This window comes from Micropterus salmoides, unplaced genomic scaffold (genome assembly GCF_014851395.1).
Source record: "Micropterus salmoides isolate LMB-PRFRI ecotype aquatic unplaced genomic scaffold, ASM1485139v1 Ms_hic_scaffold_8, whole genome shotgun sequence".
Taxonomy (NCBI): domain Eukaryota; kingdom Metazoa; phylum Chordata; class Actinopteri; order Centrarchiformes; family Centrarchidae; genus Micropterus; species Micropterus salmoides.
Window position 1 is genome coordinate 20,280,182 of NW_024044570.1, and position 25,536 is coordinate 20,305,717.

At 42.0% G+C, this 25,536-nt stretch overlaps 1 protein-coding gene across 1 annotated transcript in view; it reads right to left on the reverse strand.

Moving 5' to 3' along the window:
- Positions 1-1,530: 1,530 nt before the first annotated feature.
- LOC119893940 (kielin cysteine rich BMP regulator) overlaps positions 1,531-25,536 on the reverse strand; it is a 32,277-nt gene continuing 8,271 nt past the window's right edge. The window contains 44 exon segments of the mRNA XM_038706354.1: positions 1,531-2,232; positions 2,502-2,802; positions 2,896-3,060; positions 3,210-3,311; positions 3,397-3,508; positions 4,146-4,318; positions 7,136-7,278; positions 7,374-7,476; positions 9,582-9,670; positions 9,780-9,879; positions 11,338-11,420; positions 11,510-11,630; positions 12,751-12,833; positions 12,939-13,112; positions 13,185-13,278; positions 13,362-13,444; positions 13,851-14,115; positions 14,233-14,326; positions 14,328-14,410; positions 14,760-14,782; positions 14,785-14,814; positions 14,817-14,931; positions 15,016-15,098; positions 15,174-15,264; positions 15,342-15,424; positions 15,543-15,716; positions 15,865-16,035; positions 16,198-16,380; positions 16,825-16,918; positions 17,020-17,102; positions 17,191-17,364; positions 18,305-18,398; positions 18,492-18,598; positions 18,676-18,825; positions 18,910-19,003; positions 19,201-19,286; positions 19,418-19,517; positions 20,334-20,424; positions 20,554-20,639; positions 20,758-20,837; positions 20,912-21,002; positions 21,087-21,169; positions 21,654-21,747; positions 21,846-21,919. Coding sequence (XP_038562282.1) covers positions 2,012-2,232; positions 2,502-2,802; positions 2,896-3,060; positions 3,210-3,311; positions 3,397-3,508; positions 4,146-4,318; positions 7,136-7,278; positions 7,374-7,476; positions 9,582-9,670; positions 9,780-9,879; positions 11,338-11,420; positions 11,510-11,630; positions 12,751-12,833; positions 12,939-13,112; positions 13,185-13,278; positions 13,362-13,444; positions 13,851-14,115; positions 14,233-14,326; positions 14,328-14,410; positions 14,760-14,782; positions 14,785-14,814; positions 14,817-14,931; positions 15,016-15,098; positions 15,174-15,264; positions 15,342-15,424; positions 15,543-15,716; positions 15,865-16,035; positions 16,198-16,380; positions 16,825-16,918; positions 17,020-17,102; positions 17,191-17,364; positions 18,305-18,398; positions 18,492-18,598; positions 18,676-18,825; positions 18,910-19,003; positions 19,201-19,286; positions 19,418-19,517; positions 20,334-20,424; positions 20,554-20,639; positions 20,758-20,837; positions 20,912-21,002; positions 21,087-21,169; positions 21,654-21,747; positions 21,846-21,919 — 5,123 coding nt within the window. The 3' untranslated portion in view covers positions 1,531-2,011.

Here is a 25,536-nt window from a genome sequence, read left to right on the forward strand (position 1 = left end):
CATTACAATGGCTCTAAGTCTAATAACTATTTATACAGTAAAATCAAGTGAAGTGCCTTTACCATGGAATTGTGGTACCTGTGGAATTTAGTACGCATGCGCCAACCGTGCATGCAGCCTGTTCAGTCAAGAATTTTCCCTCGAGGATTTCTGATTCTGATTCTGATTTCTGAATTGTATTTGATTAACTTTTCAACTTCTTCACACTTGGATGGATGCTCACCTTGCCCAGCAGTTCCTGGCTACCTTCAGCCTCTTCACTCCCTTCACACTCCCATCCTGCTCTTTACCCCTCACTTGTCTCTCCCTCTGTGTGTGGAAACAAAGTGTAATGATGAACAGAGCAACTGTCTCCATGCAGAAAATCTGCTACATTGTAAGCACATACCTGTAAACTGACAGTGTCAAATGTGCATGACTGTAAAGATTCTGACTCTGATTGGTTGTCAGCTTTTTTGAAAGTATTTGGGTCTGAGCTTTGGTGCAGGCAATTCAGCACATGAAGATCGATGACAGCTGGCTTGTCCATCACACAGAGAGTGTTGGGATTTCCAGCATTTAGCAGCTGGAGGTCCCAGTAGAGCTGGAGATAACAATATTGACTCTCAGTGGTGATGGTCTGAGTTTCTCAGACACTCTCATATGAAAGTCAGAGAAAAGAAAAGAATTTCATTGACTACCTGTTCCTTCTTTTCCCTCTCCCTTTCCATTTCTATGAGAACATCCAACACATTTTCACCTACACAGGACCAGCTATTGTCACCTCCTGCGATCTGAAACAGACACAGGTACATAAGAGTATCCCATAATGATGAATGAAGATTTGAGCTACAGCTGCATTGATAATAATATTTGTTGTTTAAAATTACACCACAGTTTTTACCTTCTTCATGGCCACATGTGCTTCATCAGTGCCAGAGGGAACACAAAACACTTTACGGTAGAGGCGACTCACATCTGCAGAGGAAAACTCTGCTCCGACAGACATACCCAGAGATCGGTACAGACCAGCGACACAATCCTGAAGGAATATACGAGGACAATAGTTGCAATTTACACGTGGAAAATAGAAGAAGTTCTCTCCCAACATCAAAACATCTTACCTGCTCCATGTTTTCACCACTGAGGGCTGATGAATTATACAGCAATTACTATGGTTACAGCAGGTTACCTATGCACACCAGCTGGATCAGGTTACCAGGCAACAAAAGTGATAGTGTATGAAGACAGAGAGGAGTGAAATGTGATGCCATGATCATGTGACACATTCACATGATCACTCACTAAAATGTTGTCTAGGTTACACAACTAGTTAATTGTAATATATTCATTAAAAACATACTAACTGAACACTTTGTCTACATCATTTTACCTATAATTAGTACCAAATTACATATTTCTTTCCAGGAATCTTAATATCAAATTAATAAGAAATGACAGATCAGTAAAATAAAGTGCTACCAAGATCATACTCATACTCTTGATAATAATGAATTTATTCACTGAACAAAAAAAATGAAATACCACAAATATTAGCGAAGCCTTTGTTTATTTATACCATGGAGAATAAAAAAAAGAGTACCTGAGATTATGGGGCTTACTGTATATACAGTCAGACAACACGCAGTGCTGAAACAAACCTGTACAGTAAACCTGCTATTTTTATAGTAAATAATACCGTAATAATCTAAATGCTATGGACAGTATTTTATAAATGTATAAAACTAAACAAAACAATACCAATGAACATTTGAAATAAAAATGACAAACCCCTGTGTAGTATAAATATTTGGTGCTACATATAACAATATAACAATTTTATAAAAACACTAAAATGCAGTATTTCACTTCAGTCAATATGTTAAATCCACAGGTCAAGGAGGTTCATCTGTTGTGATATTTCAAACTTTGATTATACAGTAACGGAAGGTTTGTGTAGTCCTTGAGTGGAGTAAAGATTATTAGGGTTGTCAGTGCATGTGTGTCCAATTTAAATTGAGCAGTTCGAGCATTATGAGGGGTTGGCATGGATGATCTTTGGGCACTTTTCTGGCTGTATGCAATAGTTGTTGTGTAGAACCAGACCAGCAGGACACTGGCAGCCTGGGACACAGGGCTTGAAGCAGTGGCTCTCTATCACCCCCAGTGGTACGTCAACGTTAAAGCAAGTTACAGGACATGGGGGTCCGCACTCGTCAAACACAAAGCCCCTCTCCACTGGACAGCCCACAGCTGTGAAAGACAGCAACAGAGAAAAAACAACGAGAGGCTGAGAACATTGTGACTAATATGGCTTCAAGGATATGACTGCTGTTTTTCTTTACTGGTGAATAGTAGGGATTAGCAGGTGCAAGTGTCTATTCGTTTGCATTTGCATGTTTGCAATTCAAACATAATGTCAGTATCAAAAATTGTTTCAACTTTGGCTGATTATTTCCCACATGTAGTACCCTACTGCTCATAGTATGAAGCCGATGAAAATAAATGTGTGTTTCACTCACCACACAGTGATGGGCCCCTCCATTGCAGGATGACTCCAGCCTCTCTGCACTGACTGGCATAGGCCTCCAGTGTGTCACACAGACACTCATCACTATTGGCCCCGCAGGCACAGAGGTCATACACACAGGCTCCATACCACGGTTCAGGAGGCACCACGCGATGGCAGGGCTTAAAGACAGCTGACTTCAGGACCTTACAGCGAGCGTTAGCCCCCTTCTTGGTCTGGTAGCCCGCATCTTTACAGGGATTGACATCTTCACCGGGACGACAGGATGAGAGGCAGTGGCTACCATTTGAGACCTAAAATGACAAATGTTGTTTGATTTGTGTGCAGTTAGAGGACTTGTTATTGTTTGAAAATTTAACTTCTGTCTCTCTATGTATTTAATTTACCCTCCAGCTGTTGCCAAAGTCAGACTCTGATTGGCTGATTTGTCCGCTGGGCATTCGGAGGTCATCCTGGTAGTAGTTGTTGAAGTTTCCACAAAGACCACAGGTGTGTCCCTTATAGGTGCCTGGCACACTCACTTCCAGATGTGAACGACCACTCCACAGTACCTAAAGGTGGACCAGTGGGTTTATGAGTGTGTGACATAATTGGGAGTTTCCAAACTGTTAATATTTCCACTCATATGTTATTCACAAAGACAATGAAAGAGATATGTCACAAAGACAATGAAAGAGATAAAAGAGACAAAAGACTGTACCTTCAGCCCGATGTTAGTGTTGAGTAAGATGGTGTTGGTCTGTCTTTCGACATAGATGTGCGGTTCTCTGAGGAACGGCAAAGTCACAACTTCATCATTCACCTAAAGAGTACAAAAATGGCTGAGTGGATGCATAACACAAACATGACTGTACAAAATCATTTGCAGTATTTTTTGCAGTACAAACCTTCACAACCCAGTCCTGGAGTAGCTGCACTGTGATGTCTCCTATAAACACAGTCACCTCTTTAGTCCAGGACACTCCTGTACGGCCACGATCATCGTTAGTAGCATGAATACTGTTCAAACAAAGAGGAGTTACTGAGCAGGGCATAAAGAGTGTAGCGGTTCACTTAATATATTATTATTTTAGAGAATAAGAGTATTAAAAAAGCAGCTCTTTTATTGAATGGTCACATGAACTGGCATGCTGTCAGGTAGGACTTAAAGTTGTTGCTTCCTGTTCTAATGGAATAAATTCAAGTCTTTTCTACATCAGGTTAGAAAAGCAAAGCATCTTGTAAAGATGATGTTTTTACAAACTGATACACATGTCCAAGATAGTAGCTCCCAACCTTTTTGGTCTTGTGACCTCTTAAAACCCATAAATACTTGTTATTTAAAGTATCCCAACTACAACAAACCATTATGAAAAAAATCTGTCTACGCTTTAGCAGAAAATTTTGTTCATGTAAGATATTGAGATACTGACTAAGAAAATAGGGTTTCAGGGCCTTCAGGGCCTCAGGTTATTGCCTTAATGCAGACATTAATTGTGAGCAGTTCAACCAAAGAGTGTTTTTTCTTTGCAACATTGTTTCATTTGAATGATTTTTACAGAGTAGGAAGAGGTGGAAATTTCCAGTATTTCAAATGAACAAAGCAACAATTAGAGAAGTAGTAGATAAAACATGTTTACCATGGTGATGCACTCACCTGAAGTCTCCACCGTCACAGTCCTGTGCCAGGATATATGTGCATGCTCCCTGGAAGTGCAGCATGCGACCATCAAAGGTGCGATAATGAGGGTCGCCGAAGGCAAGGCAGGTGGCTGGACGAGGAAGGCAATGAGGACAGCACAAACCTGGAACAATGGCTGGCATCTCATCCTGGAAGGAAACACAAACACATAAACACACACACACACACATAAACACACACAGACTCAGCTACACAGGTTGTGTAAATATGAAGAACCCTGGACATTCAGAGCAAGCCAAACAAATGTCAGATATTTAAAAGGTATATTGTGAAAATGTTCGTGATTACATTGGGGGTTACATCTGAATATTTCTGTAAAAAGCTAGGCTATACACTCACCTAAAGGATTATTAGGAACACCATACTAATACTGTGTTTGTCCCCCTTTCGCCTTCAGAACTGCCTTAATTCTACGTGGCATTGATTCAACAAGGTGCTGAAAGCATTCTTTAGAAATGTTGAGAGCCCATATTGATAGGATAGCATCTTGCAGTTGATGGAGATTTGTGGGATGCACATCCAGGGCACGAAGCTCCTGTTCCACCACATCCCAAAGATGCTCTATTGGGTTGAGATCTGGTGACTGTGGTGGCCATTTTAGTACAGTGAACTCATTGTCATGTTCAAGAAACCAATTTGAAATGATTGGAGCTTTGTGACATGGTGCATTATCCTGCTGGAAGTAGCCATTAGAGGATGGGTACATGGTGGCCATAAAGGGATGGACATGGTCAGAAACAATGCTCAGGTAGGCCGTGGCATTTAAACGATGCCCAATTGGCACTAAGGGGCCTAAAGTGTGCCAAGAAAACATCCCCCACACCATTACACCACCACCACCAGCCTGCACAGTGGTAACAAGGCATGATGGATCCATGTTGTCATTCTGTTTACGCCAAATTCTGACTCTACCATCTGAATGTCTCAACAGAAATCGAGACTCATCAGACCAGGCAACATTTTTCCAGTCTTCAACTGTCCAATTTTGGTGAGCTCTTGCAAATTGTAGCCTCTTTTTCCTATTTGTAGTGGAGATGAGTGGTACCCGGTGGGGTCTTCTGCTGTTGTAGCCCATCCGCCTCAAGGTTGTGCGTGTTGTGGCTTCACAAATGCTTTGCTGCATACCTCGGTTGTAACGAGTGGTTATTTCAGTCAAAGTTGCTCTTCTATCAGCTTGAATCAGTCGGCCCATTCTCCTCTGACCTCTAGCATCAACAAGGCATTTTCGCCCACATGACTGCCGCATACTGGATGTTTTTCCCTTTTCACACCATTCTTTGTAAACCCTAGAAATGGTTGTGCGTGAAAATCCCAGTAACTGAGCAGATTGCGAAATACTCAGACCGGCCCGTCTGGCACCAACAACCATGCCACGCTCAAAATTGCTTAAATCGCCTTTCTTTCCCATTCTGACATTCAGTTTGGAGTTCAGGAGATTGTCTTGACCAGGACCACACCCCTAAATGCGCTGAAGCAACTGCCATGTGATTGGTTGATCAGATAATTGCATTAATGAGAAATTGAACAGGTGTTCCTAATAATCCTTTAGGTGAGTGTATGTTGACTAATATTCATTTTGTTGCTTTGCATGTTTTTCATGTGCACAATGTCTTCCTTTGCCATTTTCAGCCACAGCCGTTTAGCAAAGTTTGATGCTATTCTGATGCTTTTGATTGGTTCTCATGTTTAAATTGGCAGCGCCACCTGTCTGCCAGTTTAATTTCCCCTCAAGTTGTCATTTGAAAATGGTTAACAGTTAAAAAACATTCATTAGAAATTTAGAAAAGTAATCAGAAAGTAATTAAATGTAATAAGTTACATTACTTTGACAAAGTAATTGAAATAGTTATACTACTATTACATTTTAAATAGGGTAATCTATAACATTTCTAAAATAACCTCCCAACACTGCTAATTTAAACCAGCTAAAACACAAATCACAATATATTTCACATGATTTGCAGTAATGTTAGTTTACCTGTCCAATAGGATGAAAGCCAACTCTGTGTCTGTTTTGAAAACAAAGAGGTGGTCTTGCCGTGACTCAAGCGCTTTTCCAATGTTGACCGTGTTGTTGCCTGACATCAATCTGATTCTTGTTTGGCCAGAGGGGCTTCAGCAAATAAAACTTTTTTGTTGTTTTTGTATCTTTACATGGAGTTTGGGTCGGAGTCTGTGTTATGCTGGGAGCCGGTCTTTTTGATGTTAGGAAACTCTATTTCGTCAGCTGTGGTGTTCAGGAGAATCGGTATGCAAGACGCTTGGGAAAACACGTGAATGTCACAGCCTACGTAAGCCAATGGATTTTGCGGAAAACCCTTTCTTCCTATAGCATAGAGGCTGTCACAAGCAACAGAAAAAGCTAGCGAATGGTTCATTATTATGTATGGTTACAACCCATTAACAAAAAAAGTGATTCATTTCATTTAAAATATTGCCCCTTTAAGTTAGATGTGAAAATATTCTGGCTCTACACACTATCACTGACTCTCTGATGCCCGACCTCCCTCTCGCTCCTCCCTCTGGCTTGACACGTCTCCTGTTCCTGTCTTAACCTGCCCTGTCTTCACTGTCCCCGGAGTCAGAGTCCTGGTCAGAGCCGCTGTAAATCACCTCTGTACTGTATTCTCTGTTGTCAAACTGGCCTCTGTCGGTCACAGAGGTTGTGTTTAGTCCCAGGCCGGCTCCGATCACTGGGAGGCTGCTGTGCCTGGTTCTGCTGCCACTCGTCTTCCTCTGGTTCTGGTAAGTTAGCTGCATGGCTAGCAGCAGTTATGAACTGATAGGCGACACGCTGCCCTCTGTTTTTTTGCAGGTGGAGAAAAATCTCTATACACATTGCATGTCTCTCTACAGACTGAAGTTTTAGAACAGTGAGGCATCATGGGCACATTTCAGATTATGATGAAACACTGAGAAAGAGTGTGTGTGTTAATTATACTGACTGTTGCACAGGTGAGGGGAGGGCAGCGTTCACTATGACAATGTACGTCTCCAGACACACACGTACAGCTGGTGCACTCATCTACCTCCCACTGTTCGTTACAGCGAAACGCTGTTCCCTGGTACATACACGACACTCCTGAGTCTACAACACATGCAAAGACACACAAACAGGAACCATGTTAAAAACTTTGAAAAAACACGACCATGGATACTCACTATATTGGCTGGCTGGGATACCTTGGCATTCATAGCAGCATTTCCCTGGAATCTTCACTTGTTTCTGGCCATTAGGACAAACCACAGGTAAACACTCTTCAATGCTGCACTCAATATAGCCCAACTAAAGATGAAACACAGAACAAACAGATTTCTTTAGAAACAGATGGTCTGAATAGACGCGAGACCTTTCAACAACCTCAGGTGAAGTGTTGGAAAGTTAATTTGCTCATGTACTGTACTCAAGTACAATTTTGAGGTATTACTTGAGTATTTCCATTTAATGCTAGTTTATACTTCGACTTCAGAGAGATGTTTGCACATTTTAGATCATAATACCCAGTACCGTATATTAATACATCAATAACAATGATCTAATATAACTCTGGCAGGGGCCATTCTGCATAATGAGTACTTTTACTTTTGATACTACATTTTGTTGCTAATACTTCTATACATTAACTTATTGTAGTTCTGTGACTCTTGTATGGCAGCTTTGCGTGATTCAAAGTAAAAAAAAAAGACTTTTCTCTTGTCTCATTCTAGCTCTCCATGTAGGCCTTCATTTCAGCCTCTGTCTGAAACAAGCTGTAGATGCTCCTGTCTCTTTAAGGCCTCTCCTCCCAAAGCCCACTGTCTTCTGATTGGCCAAGACCAAAAGCATGTTACCAGGCTGTTGTTGTTGCTAAACGGTACAGACAGAATGAGCGTTGCTGTGCAGAGCAAATGACCATATATGGAACACCGGCTCCGTCCAGCTCCGTATGTCGTAGAACGGAGCCATTGGTAGAAACAGCAGTTCAAAACACAGCGTTCAGAACAGGAGGAAATCTGATGTTTTTGTTCACAGGGATTTCTTTTAAATACTTTAATCTCATTATTTGAAGCCTTGGCCATGTTTAACATGAACATCCAACATTGTAACATTGTAGATAAGTCATAAAATGTGGAAAAGCATAATATGTCTCCTTTAAACGTTCAGTGTATAAGTTTTAGTGACATCTAAAAGCGAGGGTTGCGATTAGCAACCAACTGCTCACTGTGCATTCACATGTTCCTCAGATGGTCCCATTTCCCGAGTTGTATAGTCATCCTTCTGACTTTGATGTGTTCATGTGCTCTCAAGTCGGAATGTGGAATCAATATGGACGCTACTACAAAGATGTGTTGGATTAGCATTATCAGAGCAATCTGATTTCTAAATCAACAACAAAAAGGCTGTGAAAATTGTCAACATATGGTCCTTTTTTAATGTCTTTATATAACAAAGACTACCCCAGGCAAATTTTTTATTATTTGTATACTGTTCTGTAACTTCTTTATGTCCTAAATAATAGGTTTGGTCCTCCATTTGTCCAAATTTCACTTCTCTTCTTACTTCTAATAAACCAGACAAATACTACACCTAATGCTACTTCTTCTTCTTCTTGTACGTATTCAATGTAGTGACAAAACGCACTCTGTAGAGCTGTTTAACTGTTTGGGCAACTGTAGAAACATGGTGGCGCAACATGGCAACTTCCGTGTAAGGGGACCCACGGTGTATGTAGATAGAAATGGCTCATGCTGAGATAATAAAAACATAACAGATCAATATTTAAGGTCTTTATACACCACTGAAAACATAGTTATGTATATTATAATGCATTTCTGTCTATGATCCTTCTAAATATTACACACTGGACCTTTACTTAAGTAAGTACAATTTTGATCTTGTTGTGTTTTTATAGTGTGTTATTGCTTCTTTGACTTAAGTAAATTATTTGAATACTTCTTCCACCACTCCTTTGGTCTAGTTTAGGAAATCTATTGTCTAATATTAGATAAGGCCTTTAATTAGGTGTAATATGGATTATGACGTGTTCACTTAAGTGCACAAACTCTGTGTAATCTTGTTTTCTTCAGCATATGCACATCACCAGAATCAAGTCCTTCCTATTTGCCGACCTTGTTTAGAGCTTTGTACTGTCCAACTCTGTTTGTGATACCCTGACAAACGATGAGCTGGAACACTGTGGCCACACCCATCTTTTAGTGTCTTCTTTTAAATCACTCCTCAAAACTCTTTTTCAAACTTGTTTTCAGCTTGTTTTTTACATTGTCGTTTTCCCTGCGTTAACATTTGATCTACCATGTCATCTTGTAATGTAATTTTTTGAAAAGTGGTTTGTAAATGTCGTTATCATTAGTTGAAACATTGCATGAGCAGTGTATTTCTTTAAGACTCACCTTGCAGGTACATCTGACGCAGTCGTCATCGCTGTCTGTCCAGCTGCTGCCGTTGGCCACACGTCTGTTCTGGCCCTCAATCACACAATCTGTATGAAACACAGGTGAATCACCGCAATCATGGACGTTTTAATTAGACTTACTTAAAATTTAAAGGCACAGAACAGACAAATAGGAAGAAAGATGGCGTTATCTCACCTTTACACACAGGGCAGCATGAGTCCGGAGGGGTGAACTGTTCGTTTTGAGGGCAAGTGAGCGGGAGGCAGTTGTGGTGTAAGCAGGTCCATGTCAGGTCCTAAATCACAGACACTGTATCACTGTACTGCACAGAATCACATGGTATGCTGTAGGGATGCACTGATCCGATATTGACTTAAATTCAGTTATGAGCGTACCACGCAATGTGTCAGCAGTGTGCTGGTAGACCCGAACATTTTACTAGGATAGCATTTTTGTGCTCTTCAGCAAGCGAGCAATGTAACTTCTTTGAAAAAAGCTAGCTCAGTATTCTCAGTATGGATATCATGCTAAATGCATGATATCCATACTGAGAATACTGAGCTAGCTTTTGTATGGCAGAGGCTGCGAAAAGACCGAAGAAGACATTGGAAGAAGTGAGGAAGAGGAAAAGAGAGAGTGATGGAGCGAGAGACCGGACAAGAGTAAATATCAAACTGGCTTTTACTCATTGGCGTAACAGGACAGATGCAGAGCTGGCCTTCTTTCTGATGGACTAGTAAGTAATAACTTATTAGCTGGCTTGCTGTGTCTTGTGTTGTTGTGCTTGCTTGATGCTTGCCTGTGTTAGCAGACTTGAACTAAATCAGCCACAGAGGTTCAGCTGCTCGCTATAAATCTCTGGTTGGTTACAAGATAATACACTTGGACATCAGTAATGTCACTGTAGGTGCTCTTGTGTCGTTTTCTGTCTAGCTTTGTTGGCTAGCTTGCCACCCAAATTTCAAATTTAAGCAACATTATGCAGCTGCGGGGTGAGAGCGGCGGGGGTATGGAGACAGGGCTAGGTGATCGGGGAAAGAGACCGAAGAGGACATTGATGGAGGAAGCTAAGAAGTGAAAAAAAGAGTGTTCAAGATGTTGGTGAGAGCTTTGTGAAATAAAAGGTTGTAAGATGGACGCTGAGCTGGTTTTCTTTCTGTGTACACAGTTAGACTAGTAAGTAATATTGCTATGTCCTATGTTGTCGCACTTGCCTGATGTTTGGTTGTGTTAGCAAAGTTGTCAAGTCGCTAGTTTTTTAACGTAATGTAATCATAACAAATGCACATGTACAGTTGTCCTTATTTACAACAGCGGTGAATTACACTCTGACACGGTAGAAGCACCAAATTGCACCTAATCTTACAAAATGTTGCCTTACACATGATGAATAATTTCCATTGACTTCCCTACAGTAAGGAATACAGCTAATTAATTTTACACTGGTATCGAATTGGTATCGGCATCGGCTGATACCATAAGCCCAGGCATCAGTATCACATTGAGACTGAAAAAGTCAAATCATTGCATCCCTAGTATGTTGACTGTAGTTTGATCAGTGCCACTGAGATGGCAAAATATTAATATTCTTTAGGATTTGTGACAGATTACTTTAGTTCTACTGGGTTCTGTTGTTTCCACTATAGGCTATAATAAACTGTGTCAGTGTCTGTGTCTTCCTTAGCTGCAGATTGAGTTCAGAAAAAGTAATAGATCACAACAAAGTACAAGAAACGTGTAATCGCGGTGGTACCTTGCACTGGCAGGTAAAACAGGGGTCATCTGTCGCCAAGACCTCGTTGCCAATTAGTGCAGCGGTGCAGTTACTGAGAGGCTCTAAACACACATACACACAAATGTTACTGAACTCCGTGACAGTGCAGAGATAATACACAGTGTAACACAAAATGCAGTTTAGTACTGACGTGCACAGACAGGACAGCAGGAGTCTGGTCCAGAGAACAAGATGTTGCTCTTAGGACAGTCGACCAGACTTGGACACTGCTTTCGGTAACACTTTAGGTGTTGCTGTCCGTCCGGCATTACCTGGAATACACACAGGTTGGATTACAATTACTACTATTACTTATACTACCACCACTAACTCTGCATCTTCCATATCTACTGCTTTTACCTCTATTGTTATATAGAGCTTATATAATTCATCTATAAATTGAATGATAGAAGATTAATCAGTGACAATTTTGACAATGTATTACCGTAAAACTTTGAATAATAGCCCGGGCTTTTATTTGCTAAAATCAGACTCTGAATTGACCCTGCCTATATTTGGGACAGGCGTCCATATGGCACAGGCCTTTAATTCATTTTTCACAAAATTGAAACTACTATGAAACAGTTTATTTATTTCAAACAGAATAATACTTGTATAAAAATGATCAGATATATCAAATACACGTCATTCATTTGATCTGGCTCTGACAGACAGCTTATGCGCTTTATTTTGAAGTAACATCACGACAACAACAAGGTGCGGGATGAGAGAAGTTAGCAGACAGAGAGCAATGGACTTCACATGACAGGATTCACAACTTGGATTAATTTTTATGAAAAGCTGTTTAGATTATTTTGATGGGTGAACCATTAGACTAAAGGAAATAATCAAGGAAGGACACATTCGGGCTTAACGAGCGCTTCAAAGGTAACAGTAGTCATCACTTTTTTTCCCTTTCCTCTCTTGTACCAGGCAGGTTACACCGGTAAATCTATAAGAATTAGACTTTGGGGCTTGTTGTTTCCCTTAAATGAACTGAACTATTGAATTGTGGAGAATCTAACCGATCTAACGATGTGCAGCATGTTGATATGGACATATTGACCATACGTAAACATTAATATTTGTATTAACGATCTAAGCATCTTAGAAGCAGCTAAAGCAGGCGACCCCGCGGGGTTTAAGAGGTTTTATACATCCAAAGAACTTCTATAAAAACTAGACCAGGCGTTAAATTGAGGCCGGTGTTTATTTGTCAAAATGTGTTCCCACACCAGGCCAGTAAACAGGATAGGCCGCTATTTGGGACTCGGCTATTAACTTGTGATGGCCATTTCCCCCTATTTTCTGATGTTTGACTAAAAGATGAATCAATTAATCTGAAAAAAAAAAAATCAATATAATCACTAAGCTTTCCAGTATGTGTTGTACCTCACAACTGCAGATCTGACATGGGTCATCGGCTGGATGGAAACTGTCACCGGGACCATACACTCTGCCCTCAAATACACAATCTACTCAGAAACAATGATATAAGATTATCAAGCACCAAAAAGGCTGGGGAACAATTCTTTATGTGAAATATGCAGTTAATGTGCATTACATCCTTATTTGCTCACCAGCACACACAGGGCAGCACTCCCCGGGCACACTGATGAAGTTGCTGCAGGGAGATAGGCAGCGTACTTCAGAGCAGGTGGTCACCCCGGCCACACACATACAGTTCATACAGGGAGTGGAGTCTGCAAACCAGCTGCTGCCCTCAGTATGCTCCTCTTCGCCATACATACAACCTGAGGAGCAAAATTTAAATCACTGATAAAATTATTTCCTCCAGTGATGTTAATTTTCAGTCATCTGTTTACCTCTACAGCGAGGACAGCAGGCTCCTGGATCAGTCACCTGATGCATGCAAGACAGCTTGGGACACTCAGGAGATGCACACTGCACCTCACCTGCCTGTAGGACTCAAATAGATTAGCGCTTACACACAAGGAGGGGTGCAAATATGGAGGGAAAAGACAGAGATGGAGGAGTCAGACCTGGCAAGTGCAGGTGGAGCAGCGGTCTGAACTCAGGGTCCATGTCTGCCTGTCATTGAACTCCTGTCCATCCAGCACACACACTGAGATCACAGACAAAGATAGAGATATGGAAAAAAGTGAGGACATTGGGTTGTTTTTCACCCGTAATGTAATGAGGAAGTTACATTTTATCATCCTGTATATCATGAATTATTCCTCTTAAAAACCTGCTGCAGAATCATTATAATAGAGTCAGAATCAGATTCTGAATCAGATTCTGATTACTAAAAGAATATCAGACATTAGACACCTCAGAATGACAAAAAAAACATCTCCAATAAAAATTGTTATGTGCAAAATTATAGTTCTTGCTTTTATTGCAGAGACTGAGTTAGTTAGGAATAAATATTGAGGCCACAAATTTGCATCAGTAATACTGAATTAAACGTATTGCTTAAATCGGTAGACACACTTACATTCCCTTCACACAAACAGTTCGCTAAGTACCTGTGCACTCAGGGCAGCACTGTCCTGGCTTGGTAACTGGTTCAACACAGGCTGTTGGTGGGCAGACCTGGGGCACGCAGGTGACAGTGCCTCTGACACAAGTGCAGCGCTGGCAAGGGTTGGAGGAGGGCGTGAAGGTGTGACTGTGAGATTGGACGACACCCTCATACAGACAGGAGTCACAGACGGGGCAGCAGGTAACTGAAGGGGCCGGATGGGAGCACTGGACTGGACAAGGTCTCTTCTGACAGTTCACCACCTCGTTCTGATCAGAGGAGGGGATGAAGAGACTTAAGTGGAAAGTGAAGGGCTGGAATGAATCGGACAGTTTGAATTTGGCTCATTAATTTCTTTTTCATTTAGTGAGAATTGTCAGACTGACCAGACAGGAGCACGAAGAGCAGGGATCAGAGGGCGAAGTGAAGGAGGACCCAGACTGATACTCTTTCCCCTGATGATGACAAACTCCCGTGCACAGGGCAGCACTTCCCAGGAGGGGTCACTGGATGCATACAGGCCACACTTGGACAAGACACATGTGTACACACCACACCACCATTCTATACACAGAAATCCACCCACACACACAACACATGAGTCATCTTAATGTCTTCACAGGTTCAGGGTAGTGGGATTGAAGGAATACTCCACCAAAGTACCACCTCAAACATGTTGGCCATCTTTTTATCACTGCTTAGCCATTTCATTTTTTACAAAACATTTTCTGATTAATATTATCTCACAGGGACTTTGACGTGTTCTGTCCCTCAGCTCTAGCAACAGTGAGGTACTACTACTACCAGTTTGCTTGGGTTTCCGGTAATTTTTAATCCTGATGGTTTTTCAGGATTAAATGCAAAAGTAAAATCTACAGTGGATACAAACTAACAATATAGTGTGTGATAGTACCAGGCAGGAGCAGAGCTGACAGGGTCTGCAGGGTGTGGGAATCGTTCTCCATTCAACAGTCTCGTCCATTAAAGTTGCATCCGTCACACACTCCACATGCACAGCCATCCATAGCTGGGTGAGGGCAAGCCACCGCAGGGCATCGTCGCTGTGCACACACCACCTCGCCTCTCTATGAAAAAAAAAAGATAAGATGTACTGTAAGAGTGCAGCGAAGCAACGGCCCCAAACTAAATGCAGACCTTCTTTCTCTCACTGAGCATGTGCAGTCATGGCACCCTCCCCCCTCTCCTGGAAGGATCTGTCCGTCAACAAAAGTCACACCTTGGAAGTGACAACCTGCACACAGAGTGAAACATCAATTATTTACATACTCCACATAAGATGAACTGTGATATGCTGTGAGCTGGTTACCATCACAGACAGGGCAGCCACATGCGTTAGTGACCGGGTGAGTGCAGACGGCTGGTGGACATGCCTTTTTCACACACCGTACTGAACCACTCTGTAAGAGAAAAACCTTCACATGATGTCTAAATTGATAAAACAGCAGGAATGTGAATGTGTGTGTATTGATGCTACCTGGCAGGTACATTCAGAGCAGAGGTTTCCTGGATCAGGGATCGACTGTCCGTTTGTGAGGACTGCGCTGTTATAGAAGCAGCCTAGAAAACAAAGCCAAGTTTATTTAGTCATCTTGTAAATAGGGGAATAATGAAGAAGTTTAAAATGAATTATCCTAAAGTAGGAATGTGGTCAGAGGTTGATTTTGACTTTACATACGTTCACATTCTCCGCAGCATTGTCCGGCTGGCTTGTACGGGTGGCTGCATTCTCCATAACAGGGTATCTTAGTGCAGACGACCTCCCCTCCGTAACAGTAACATACGCCACAGGGGTCTTTGTCATCACCAAACTCTGTGCCGTCAGAATATTCTTTACCATGAAACATGCAGCCTGCAAGTAAAAAATTGGAGATTGTGATATTTTTTAGATGACAGTGGGAAGATTCTTCCTAATGGAAACTGATGACCTAAAGCTCTGTGAATCATCTTCAGTAACTGGGATTTTTTTCTGGATGTTGTTAGATTTTTTAATCACTCACCATCACAGGACATGCAGCACTGTCTCTGGACTGGGTGCTTACAGCTGGATGGTGGACAATGCTTCCTCTCACACCGGACAGAGCCCTCATGGCAATCACACACCGCACATGGGTCTGATGCGTCATCCCACGTATCCCCGTTAGCTCGCTCTCGACCCTCATACAGGCAGCCTGCAAGGGAAATGAGACACATAGAAAAAAAGTGCAGTGTTATATGTGACAACTGCATCAAACTTGCTAAGATCTTTTGTTTCAACGGATAACATAATGTGCTTGTTCCAAATATAAAAACAGCTTTGTCCTTCAGTTACAGTAACTTGGCAGGAATTGTACCCTCGCAAGTCCGGCAGCACTCCTGGGTGATGGGGTGAGAACATGCGGCAAAGGTGCAGGGCTTGCGCTGACAGTGAACTGTCCCATTCGTGCAGGTGCATGATCTACAGCTGTCGGTCGGGTGGTAGAAACGCTCGGTGTGTCTGTAGTGTCGTTGTTCATATACACAGTCTGATGGAGGAGCTGTAGGAATATCAAGGGAAGAAAAGTCAGCTGTGCGCCTCCACTATACAACTTCATATTCTGTGTTGTGTTGGCCATGTGCCATCATCAGCCAAAAAACAAACCCAACAGCAGATTTCAGCCACAGGAGGATTACCCAGTCAATTAAATTAGGAGGTATAGCCTTTGTGTCGAAGCAAATCTGTCAGACTCTAAATCCTTCCTAGCAAACCATTAGAAACAGATGCTTTAAATATTCACATGACCGTGTTGACAAACCAGCCAAATCACTGTGTCAAACTCCAGATGCTTTTAGAGCACCTGCAGGCACCTGTCTCTTTCACCTCATGCAGTGTCTTTGCCTCACGCCTCTCCCCCCGCGCCCCCTGGGGAGGCCCGCACTCAGAGTTTGAGTACCACTGCTGTTGACATTTCTCACCCCTTTTCCCTCTTGTACATCCTTACCAGGACACTGTGGGCAGCAGTCTCTAGGCAGGACATTTGGGTTTGAGCAAGGCAGTGGTGGACACCTCTTCATTAGACACTGGACATTCCCATTCTGTCACAAATACAACACAGATTGAAATGAAAACCTGCTTCATGAAGACCACAAGTGATTAAAACAGCAGGGTTAGTCATGCTCATGCTCATTATTCTTACTATGCAGCTGCAGGTCCTGCATGTGTCAGTAGGATGTGGAAAATCCTGTCCATTGGGATACTCTTTCCCAGCATAGCTGCAGCCTAATAGAGGGATATTGTGCAATTGTGAGATTTTAATGTGTTATATTTTTGCGCTTTATTTTGTATTCTTAAATTTATATTCCCTCACCATTGCAGTTGGTCTGACAGCATGTTCCGGGTAAAGGCGCGTTACAGCGAGGGTGAGGACACTGGGCGTGGTGACAGTCAATCGTGCCGCTAACACACCTACACTCCTCACACACACTTTCAGGGTTTGGAAAAGTCTCTCCATTCACAAATATGTGGTTTTCAATGGAGCAGTCTGTGAAAGATGCAACATAAAGTTTGTTACTGAATGACAATAAACGCAATCATGACAAGTAGGACTGAAATGATTCATCGATTAAATCAATTAATTCGATTACTAAAATGCATCGACGCAAATTCTTTGCATCTAGGCTTCTCTACCCTGGGAGCATTGTTTAATTAATTTAATTAATATAATTTTATAGCATACTGTTTCGCACGGACATTTATTACTGTCGCACATCGTGCCTACCTTTGTGAACACAACGTGATTTTGATGGCGCTGTTTGCAAAGTGGAGGAAGAGAGAGAAACTAGCAAGGGACGAAGAACAAAGTGTCCAAAGTATGGGAATATTTCAAGACAAAAGAAACAACAACTCTGTAATGTTACAGTCCGTCCACCATAAAACAAAACTTATTTTGCATAACGTTACCGCAACAGGAAAGCACCCGATGTTCTGCCAGCGGACCACAGACAAGGTAACAGTAACAGCAACTTTAGAATTTAACTGAAATCATGATTAATTGTTGAGTTGAAGGCTAGCCAAAGTAAGCCGCAATCCTCAGCTGAAAATGTGAACATGTGCGTTTGTTGTTCTCCTGGTTGGGCCATGAGTTTTGACTTCACAGTCATGATATAACAGGGTGTCAAGGAGCTACACCTTAGTATAACTTGTATAGCACTCAGGTGATGTTTGTGTTGGTAAAGCAGTCTGATTGTTGGTCTGTTGATGTTGTTGGTCTGATGTTTGATGTATGGCACACTATGAATTTCCTAAAGGACTAATAAATATCTATCATATATCAACTTACACAGCTGATCCCGTTACCGGGGTGGGGGGCAACGCCGACAAGCAAAATACCTCTTAATTGATGATTAGAAAAAATCTATAGAAGCTTTCAGTACTAAAATCATTGTTAGCTGCAGCCCTAATGACAAGATCTGTTTGAGTACCTGGACATTTAGGGCAGCACTCTCCAGGTGGTGTGTATGAGTTGGAACAGTTGAGTGGAGGACAAGGTCTTCTCTCACACTCTACACTGCCATGCTGAGGAGAACAGAAAGCTGGATCAGCTGTTTTTAAAGCTGAATAGCACTGTGTAGTGTGTGTGTGTGTGTGTGAGAATGGACACGTACTCACCTGACAGGTACAGATGTGGCAAGGCTGGTCAGGGGTTGCAAACCTCTGGCCGTTGCTATAGATACGATGGTTATAAGTGCAGCTTTCACACACTGCACAACAGGAGCCTAATGAAACGAATGAGATGTACAGAGGTTACACAGTGATCTGCATGTAAACAAAGCTCAGACACCCACAGTCTTACCAGTGAGCTTGGTGGGATGCAGGCACTCGATGGGAGAGCAGAGTGTGAGTGTACACAAAGGGTGTCCATTCACACAGGTGCAGCTGGAGCAGGGACCCTCAGGGTGCCATTTGGAGCCTTCCTCATATTCTACACCATCCAACACACACGCTACAATGAGAAAAGAGGGGTTGTCATATATTCATTGATGAGTGGCCTCTGTGTGCATGTGTGTGTTTGTGAGTGCATTATTACCTTTGCAGATTGGACAGCAGAGATGTGGGTCTATAATGGGATTGGAGCACTTGACAGGAGGACAATTCTCTTCATGGCAAATGACATTCCCACTCTATAACAGATATGACAACATTATCACAAGTGTGTTTCAGTTTATAAGCGCATTCAGCACATCAGGCGATATTTTATAAGACATGAGACAGTCCCTTGTGAATGAAGCCTAATGCACATTTGCTCATTAAACTGAACATGTTTTGGACAACAATCCTCAAAGTTTCACCACTTTCTTCTTGAACTGTACGGACTTGCCTTACACCTGCACTGCAGGCAGGGTCCAATTCCAGCAGGGGTGAACACTTTTCCATCAGCGTACACCCTCCTGTCATACTCACATTCTGTGGGAACAAATACAAACTCTGATTATGTTTCCTTTAAATTGAAGAGTAAAGGTGGAATTGGACCGAAAACAAACTTGACAGACATGAGGAAATTGTATATTTTTGACCAGATTTAAAGGTATACTGACCATCGCATGTGGGACAACACTCTCCTTTGCGCTTAGCTGGGTGGCTGCAGCGCAATGTGGGACATGATGAATCCATACGCTCACAAGACACTTCACCTGCCTAACAGAAGGGATAAAATGTGTCGCTGATAAACCTATATATAGTATGTTTTATCTAATGTATACTGTCTACTATCTAGTGTCTATTGTCTGCGTTTGTTTTTAAATGTGAGGATGACTTGTCTATTGCAAGGACAATTTTACCGACAATTTAATAAACTGAACCTGAACCTAAACTAGAGCTTGTCCGATAAATCTGCCAGGCAGGTATTAGCTCATTGCAGATATATTGATATTGGTGTGAATGTTGGCCGATACATAACAAGAACTTGCAGGACTGAAATGCTAAACTAGGTTTGAGGTACTCAGTGTCTACATTACATAGTTTGTCCACCAGATGGCACTCATAAATTAATGTTTCACCTGTAAAAAGTCCCGCTCAGTATTGTATACTGGTCACAATTTTTTACACAAATAAATGTAAGGGGGCCATATCAACATTGTTTGTTTAAGTTAAGTCAAATTTAATCAACTTCTGAAAGTGAGAGAGGTTTTGACAGATTTGTATGATGTATTTTACTTATTTTACTTGGCTTATGTTGTGTTTTGAGAATTCTTGTTTTGTTGTTGTTGTTGTTTTTATAGTGTTCCAATGTACTTGTTCTGTATATTTCATAATTTTTAAGGTTTCAAAACATCTTGCTGAAGGACTGCTGTTAAAAATTAGCCAGTAGGCTAACACTGGCACATTTACAGTAATGTTAATGTGTGCTGTCCTTATAAATAAATAAATAGAAACCCCTGGGTCATGAAACCATCATGAGTCCAGTCACATGAATATCACATAACCAAAAACCTTTGCCAGACTATAACTCACAGAGCAGTGACATTGGAGGCAGGGGTCTCTCCTGGAGGGGAACCTCTGGCCATCGACATACACCTCGGACTCATATTCACACTCCTCACACCTACAAGTCACATATACACAACATAGACGTTTCAAACTTTCAGTTGTCTTGAAACCCTCCAAGGACAAGAATAAGGTGGACTGATGCAGGCTTGAAAGTGACATGGATGAGGTAAGGGAAGTTGTTTACCGTGGGCAACAGTCGCCAGCACGATGCACAGGGTTTTGACAATGCAAGGCATGACAGGGAAGGGGTAAACAAGCCACATTTCCATCCTGGAAGAGAAAGATATACTAAAGATAACCTTTAAAGTAAAAAGATTTCCAAATTTTTTTTTTTTTTTTTTAACACACAAATGAAATTTAGTGTTGAAAATGATGATAAATGACATACCACACATGTACACTCTAGACAACGGTCTCCAGTAGGGATCACAGCTCCGTTAGGGAAGTCGTGACCATTGACACCACAGCCTACAAGACAACACAAGCTCACGCTGTGTCTCAGCAGTTCACTCAAACAGCTACAGTGAATTAAAGAAACCTACCTTGACAAACCGGACAGGTATTGGGTGGAGGAGCACCTGGGTTTTCACATGGGGTGTTACACTGCTCCCTCTCACAGTGGACACGGCCCTCCTGTTGAGAGGAAAGAACAAAATCAATGCAGATGAAGGTGATAGAAAGAGGGAAAGTTATATGGCCAGTCGTTATCAGACCCACCGAACAGTGACAGACGTCACAGGGATTCTCTGCTGGCCTCCACTCGGCTCTGTGATCATACTGGACACCAGAGTGGATACAGCCTGCAAACACATTTGACATTAGATGCAAGTAAAGAAGTTAAATGTGAATTCAACACCAGAACACATACCATGCATACACCTTCATGTATACCCAAAACAATCTTGCCTATCAGCTTGGATAAATTGACTAATATCACCCCTTAAACTCTGGAAGCACATTTGCACCCTCGGTTATCTGTGAGGTATTTTTGTGGTTAGTATTATATTATAAACTGTCCACACACTGTAGTAATATAGAGAAGTGTGGGTCTTGTGTAGTTGGCTATGTTCTTTTTAATTAGAGGGGTGTCAAATGAAGATTAACCTTTGATGATGAGCCCCTATATGCATCCTGTGCAGACATAATATTGATGTTATTGATGATTGGTCCATTGGACCTAAATGAAGTTTTTCAAGTAATTTACTAAGGCACATTTAATGTTTTTTGATATATCTTTCTCTAACAAAGATTGTTGCGTACAGATCTCTTTTCCTGTGTCCTTACCTCTGCATCGCTGGCAGCAGTCTCCAGGTACAGTCTCCTTCTGTGTGCAGTCCAGTGAAGGGCAGTTTAGGGGATGGCATTCCTGGTTACCCCCCTGTTGGCAATGAAAGGACACAGAGATGAGGGAAAATGATGAACAGAGAAGACCAAAGCAAAAGACTTTGTTAGTGTAGCTGTATGTCAAATACTCACCTTACACGTACATGTCAGGCAGCCATCTAGAGTGCCGTAGGACACGTTATGAACTGCACCATCCAGCTCACACTCTGAAGATAAAACAGAAGTTTAAGTGCATACACATTTTTGAGCTGGCTGATGCATATCCCACGTGATAATCCACATGTGAAAAGAGTATCCTGATAGTTTAAGCAAGAAAGACGAATGTGGAAATAAATCTGACCATTACAGCTGGTCCCTCTCTGCGGAACAATGTAGATTTCCTTCACCTTTTCTCTAGTCTAGGTCACTGGGGAACATCTGGCTCTGCTCTGTCTCCAGTAATGACAAAACAGCATGGTTCTGATGTAATAAAGATGTGCTTGCTCTCACACACACTATGTTTTATGTGCCAAAACTATAACCAAGTAACCCCAGCCGTCCAGCTGTTCAAGACTACCACCGACAAGTCTATTAACATGGAAAGATATTTACTGGGGGATAAACAGGAAGAAAACAGGGTAGAAGTTTTGTGGAGGATATCCTACAGGACGGATCAGATCACAGCCCTAACAACTTCCCCCATTATGTGGCAGTCTATTCAGATAAAAAAAGAAAGCTGTTTACAGTAAAGCACATACCGAAAACTGGAGAGCAATGTGGCTCAATTTTTATCATCAAAGACTTTGAGGGAGCTCATCAAAAAGTGTTAGTCTTAGCTTGGACATTTCAGCAGATAATTACTTTAATGACAAGCCTCCAAAGGACAGAGACAATGTGTTGTGTGTGTATAAGAGAGGGCAATAATCACAGAGTGAGTTAGAAGCTTGTGAGGCTGCCTACTGTGCCAACAGCCAGCAGGCATTTCCTCTAGCAAGCCAAGCATGCATGAGATCAAAGTGTGTGTAGGAGTGTGTCTGCGAGGGTGAATCAACTGGGTGTCATTGGAGTCTTCTGGCCTACATGCAGAAACAATTAAGGGGAAGATGGATGAAAAGGCGGAGGCAGTGACACAGAGAGTAGTGAAGGGGGTGAGAGAGGGGCAGTAGGATGTTTGGTCACGTGTATTACATGTATGGCGAAAATGTGCACTATAAGCAGGACAGAACAAAGTTTACATAACTGTGAGAGTGGGGAGTAAACTTGGGAAGGGAGAGAAAAAGAGAGACAGAGTTCCTTAATGAAGACAGTCCAACATCAATTCCCACATTTGTTTCACTCCACTGTGACAGGCAGTTCTACAGTTACCTCAAATGCACCAACAGGGAAGCAGCTCACAACTATACTACCAAACAACAACAAGGTACTCTAAAACTTACAGTATGCTAGTAATACAAAAGTCACAGACAAAAACATGTAAACCTACTAGGATGGTGTTTTAAACCTGTATTAATTGATTTTTTTGCACACTTGGAGACAGAGCAACAAGCTGTGAACATAACATTGAAAAATTATAACCCTTATAGACTTGACATGGTGAACGTCTCAGCAAACAGCTGCCTATTTACACCGCCAGCTGTCACAAGCTGCATTAGCATTCAATTAGTCGTGTTTCTGCCCATCTGAAGAATGTCCAAAATTCACTCTCTTGCTCTGTTTTCAGCCTCAATTCCTGAGGGAAAAATCTTTCTCTTTAGCAGTTCACCAGCCAGTGGCTAACTTTGTCTGTCCGCTGTTTGGAAGCATACGCAGTTTGTTATAGAGCTGTTTTGCTAAAAACAACTGCCTCCTGCTGCTGGAAACAGTGTTAGAGAGAGTGGTAAAAGTGAACCAAAACAGGAAAGTTTTTGATACTAAATACTAAGATGCTCCATAGAATGGAGGGAACTGCAGAGCAGTGTGATAATTCTCTGTCGATTTGTTGCTACTATCAACACCCTTCACATTAAACTTTTTCATTTGATCCATCATTAATATAAAATTGTTGAAACAGGAACCACAAAGTTGTTGTAAAATTATAATAATAATGTTTTCAGCTCAAAGTTTTGTGAGATTGATATTAATAGTTTAAGAAAGAATTGACCAATGACAGCCTAGCAAGTGTGTGTTTGTCCAATCAGGTCTAGGTAGGGGTCATGGTTATGTCTATGGTAAGGAAGGCACTTGCCATAAATCAACTGTGCAACTTACTTTAAATGATGCCTTTCCCAAGTAAATGCCTACTATTAAACATCAAATTGTGGGCTGGCTTTGCAAGGCCATTGCCACTTTCTTCTTGTAATACTGATACCTGTGATCTGGTGTGATTGGAAGCCATACGTTACTCTTATTTTGACTAGCTGTCGTAACAGTATCATCACTTTGTGGCTTAATTTGTTCCATCCATTCATGCTCTAGTTGATCATTCAGAGCACTGCATTTGTCCGGATCAAAAGTCATCCAGTCCTGCCTGGCCCAGTGCTGGGGCAGGGAGGTGATTCGAGGGCAGGTACGGGTGATGCGGTTTAAAGCTTGGTCACTGGATGACATCAACTGTTGCTGCGTGTGGAAGTAGAACCACAGGTAGTGTGGCCCATTGAAAAACCAGTTGCACCTGTCCTTGTCGTAACCATCTGTTCGAAAGCCAAATGCATCCATCCCTATCAATGAAGTCCCGGTTAAAGCCATCTTTACCATAGCCCCACCTGTCCCAACCACTCCGGTCATAGCCATCACGATCATATCCATAGTGGTCAAACCATTGCTATCAACGTCCCCAATCCAAAACTATTGTGGTGACGGTTGTGTTTCAAAACTATGATTCTGATATTTCAGTTGTGTGTGTGTGTTGGTAACTGTGTCATATTACAAGGTGCACCAACAGTTGGGCGCATACAATACACATCTGCTGTTGGGATGAAAACACATCATCGGGGGTAACATCAAAAGGCTTCATCTTCACATGCCTCCATTTGTCAGGGTAAAGGATGTTACCCTGACTGTCATTGTCTCTAGAAGTTTGACTTTTTGATCCATGCTGATGTTTCTCTTGCCACTGTGCCCACAGCTTGTCCATGAATGCCATGTGTGACAGGTATAAAGGATCATAAGCTGCCAAATGTGAAGCCATATGACCCTCTACCCAAAGCCGAAGAGGCCAGAAAATGTCTGCAGAGACTGGGAGAACACTTGGAAGTCTGCCTGGTTAACAGTCCTCTGCAGGGTCACTGCATCTGGCAGCCACACCTAAAGTGATCAATGGTAGTCAGTTAGATAAACCTGGCACCAGTAATACAGCTCAAAATCCTGCAATGTATAGTACAGTATTAAAGTGAGTTGGGCTGTCAAAGGAATAAAATCTGTTTGACAAACCGAGGAGTTGAAACTCCGTCTGAGACAAGGGGACCAGTGGAAACGTGATGTCAAGCCCTGGAAAGGGTGATGTGGGATGCAGCCAGCCAGGGTCACCATCTCCTCCAACAATCCAGCCTGCCAGGCAGCTGAGAACTTCATTGACCCAGAGTCCACTGTCCACTCAAAAAATGAAAGTGCCAGTTTGCAAGATGAAATTGACTGCAGCTCTTGCTCCACTATCGCAGGAAGTAGCAGTGCCAGGGGAGGAAGAAGGCGTGATCACCAGCCAGAGGGGAGAACTCAGCTCTCAGCAGTGCAAAGCCCTTCCACACAGCTAAATCCACATACAAACACACACAGAGACACAAATAAACCCATAATAAAGATACAAAAGGTATAGATTGAATTTCAAAAAGGTAAGAAACAAAATTTAGATTTACAGTCTGACCTGACT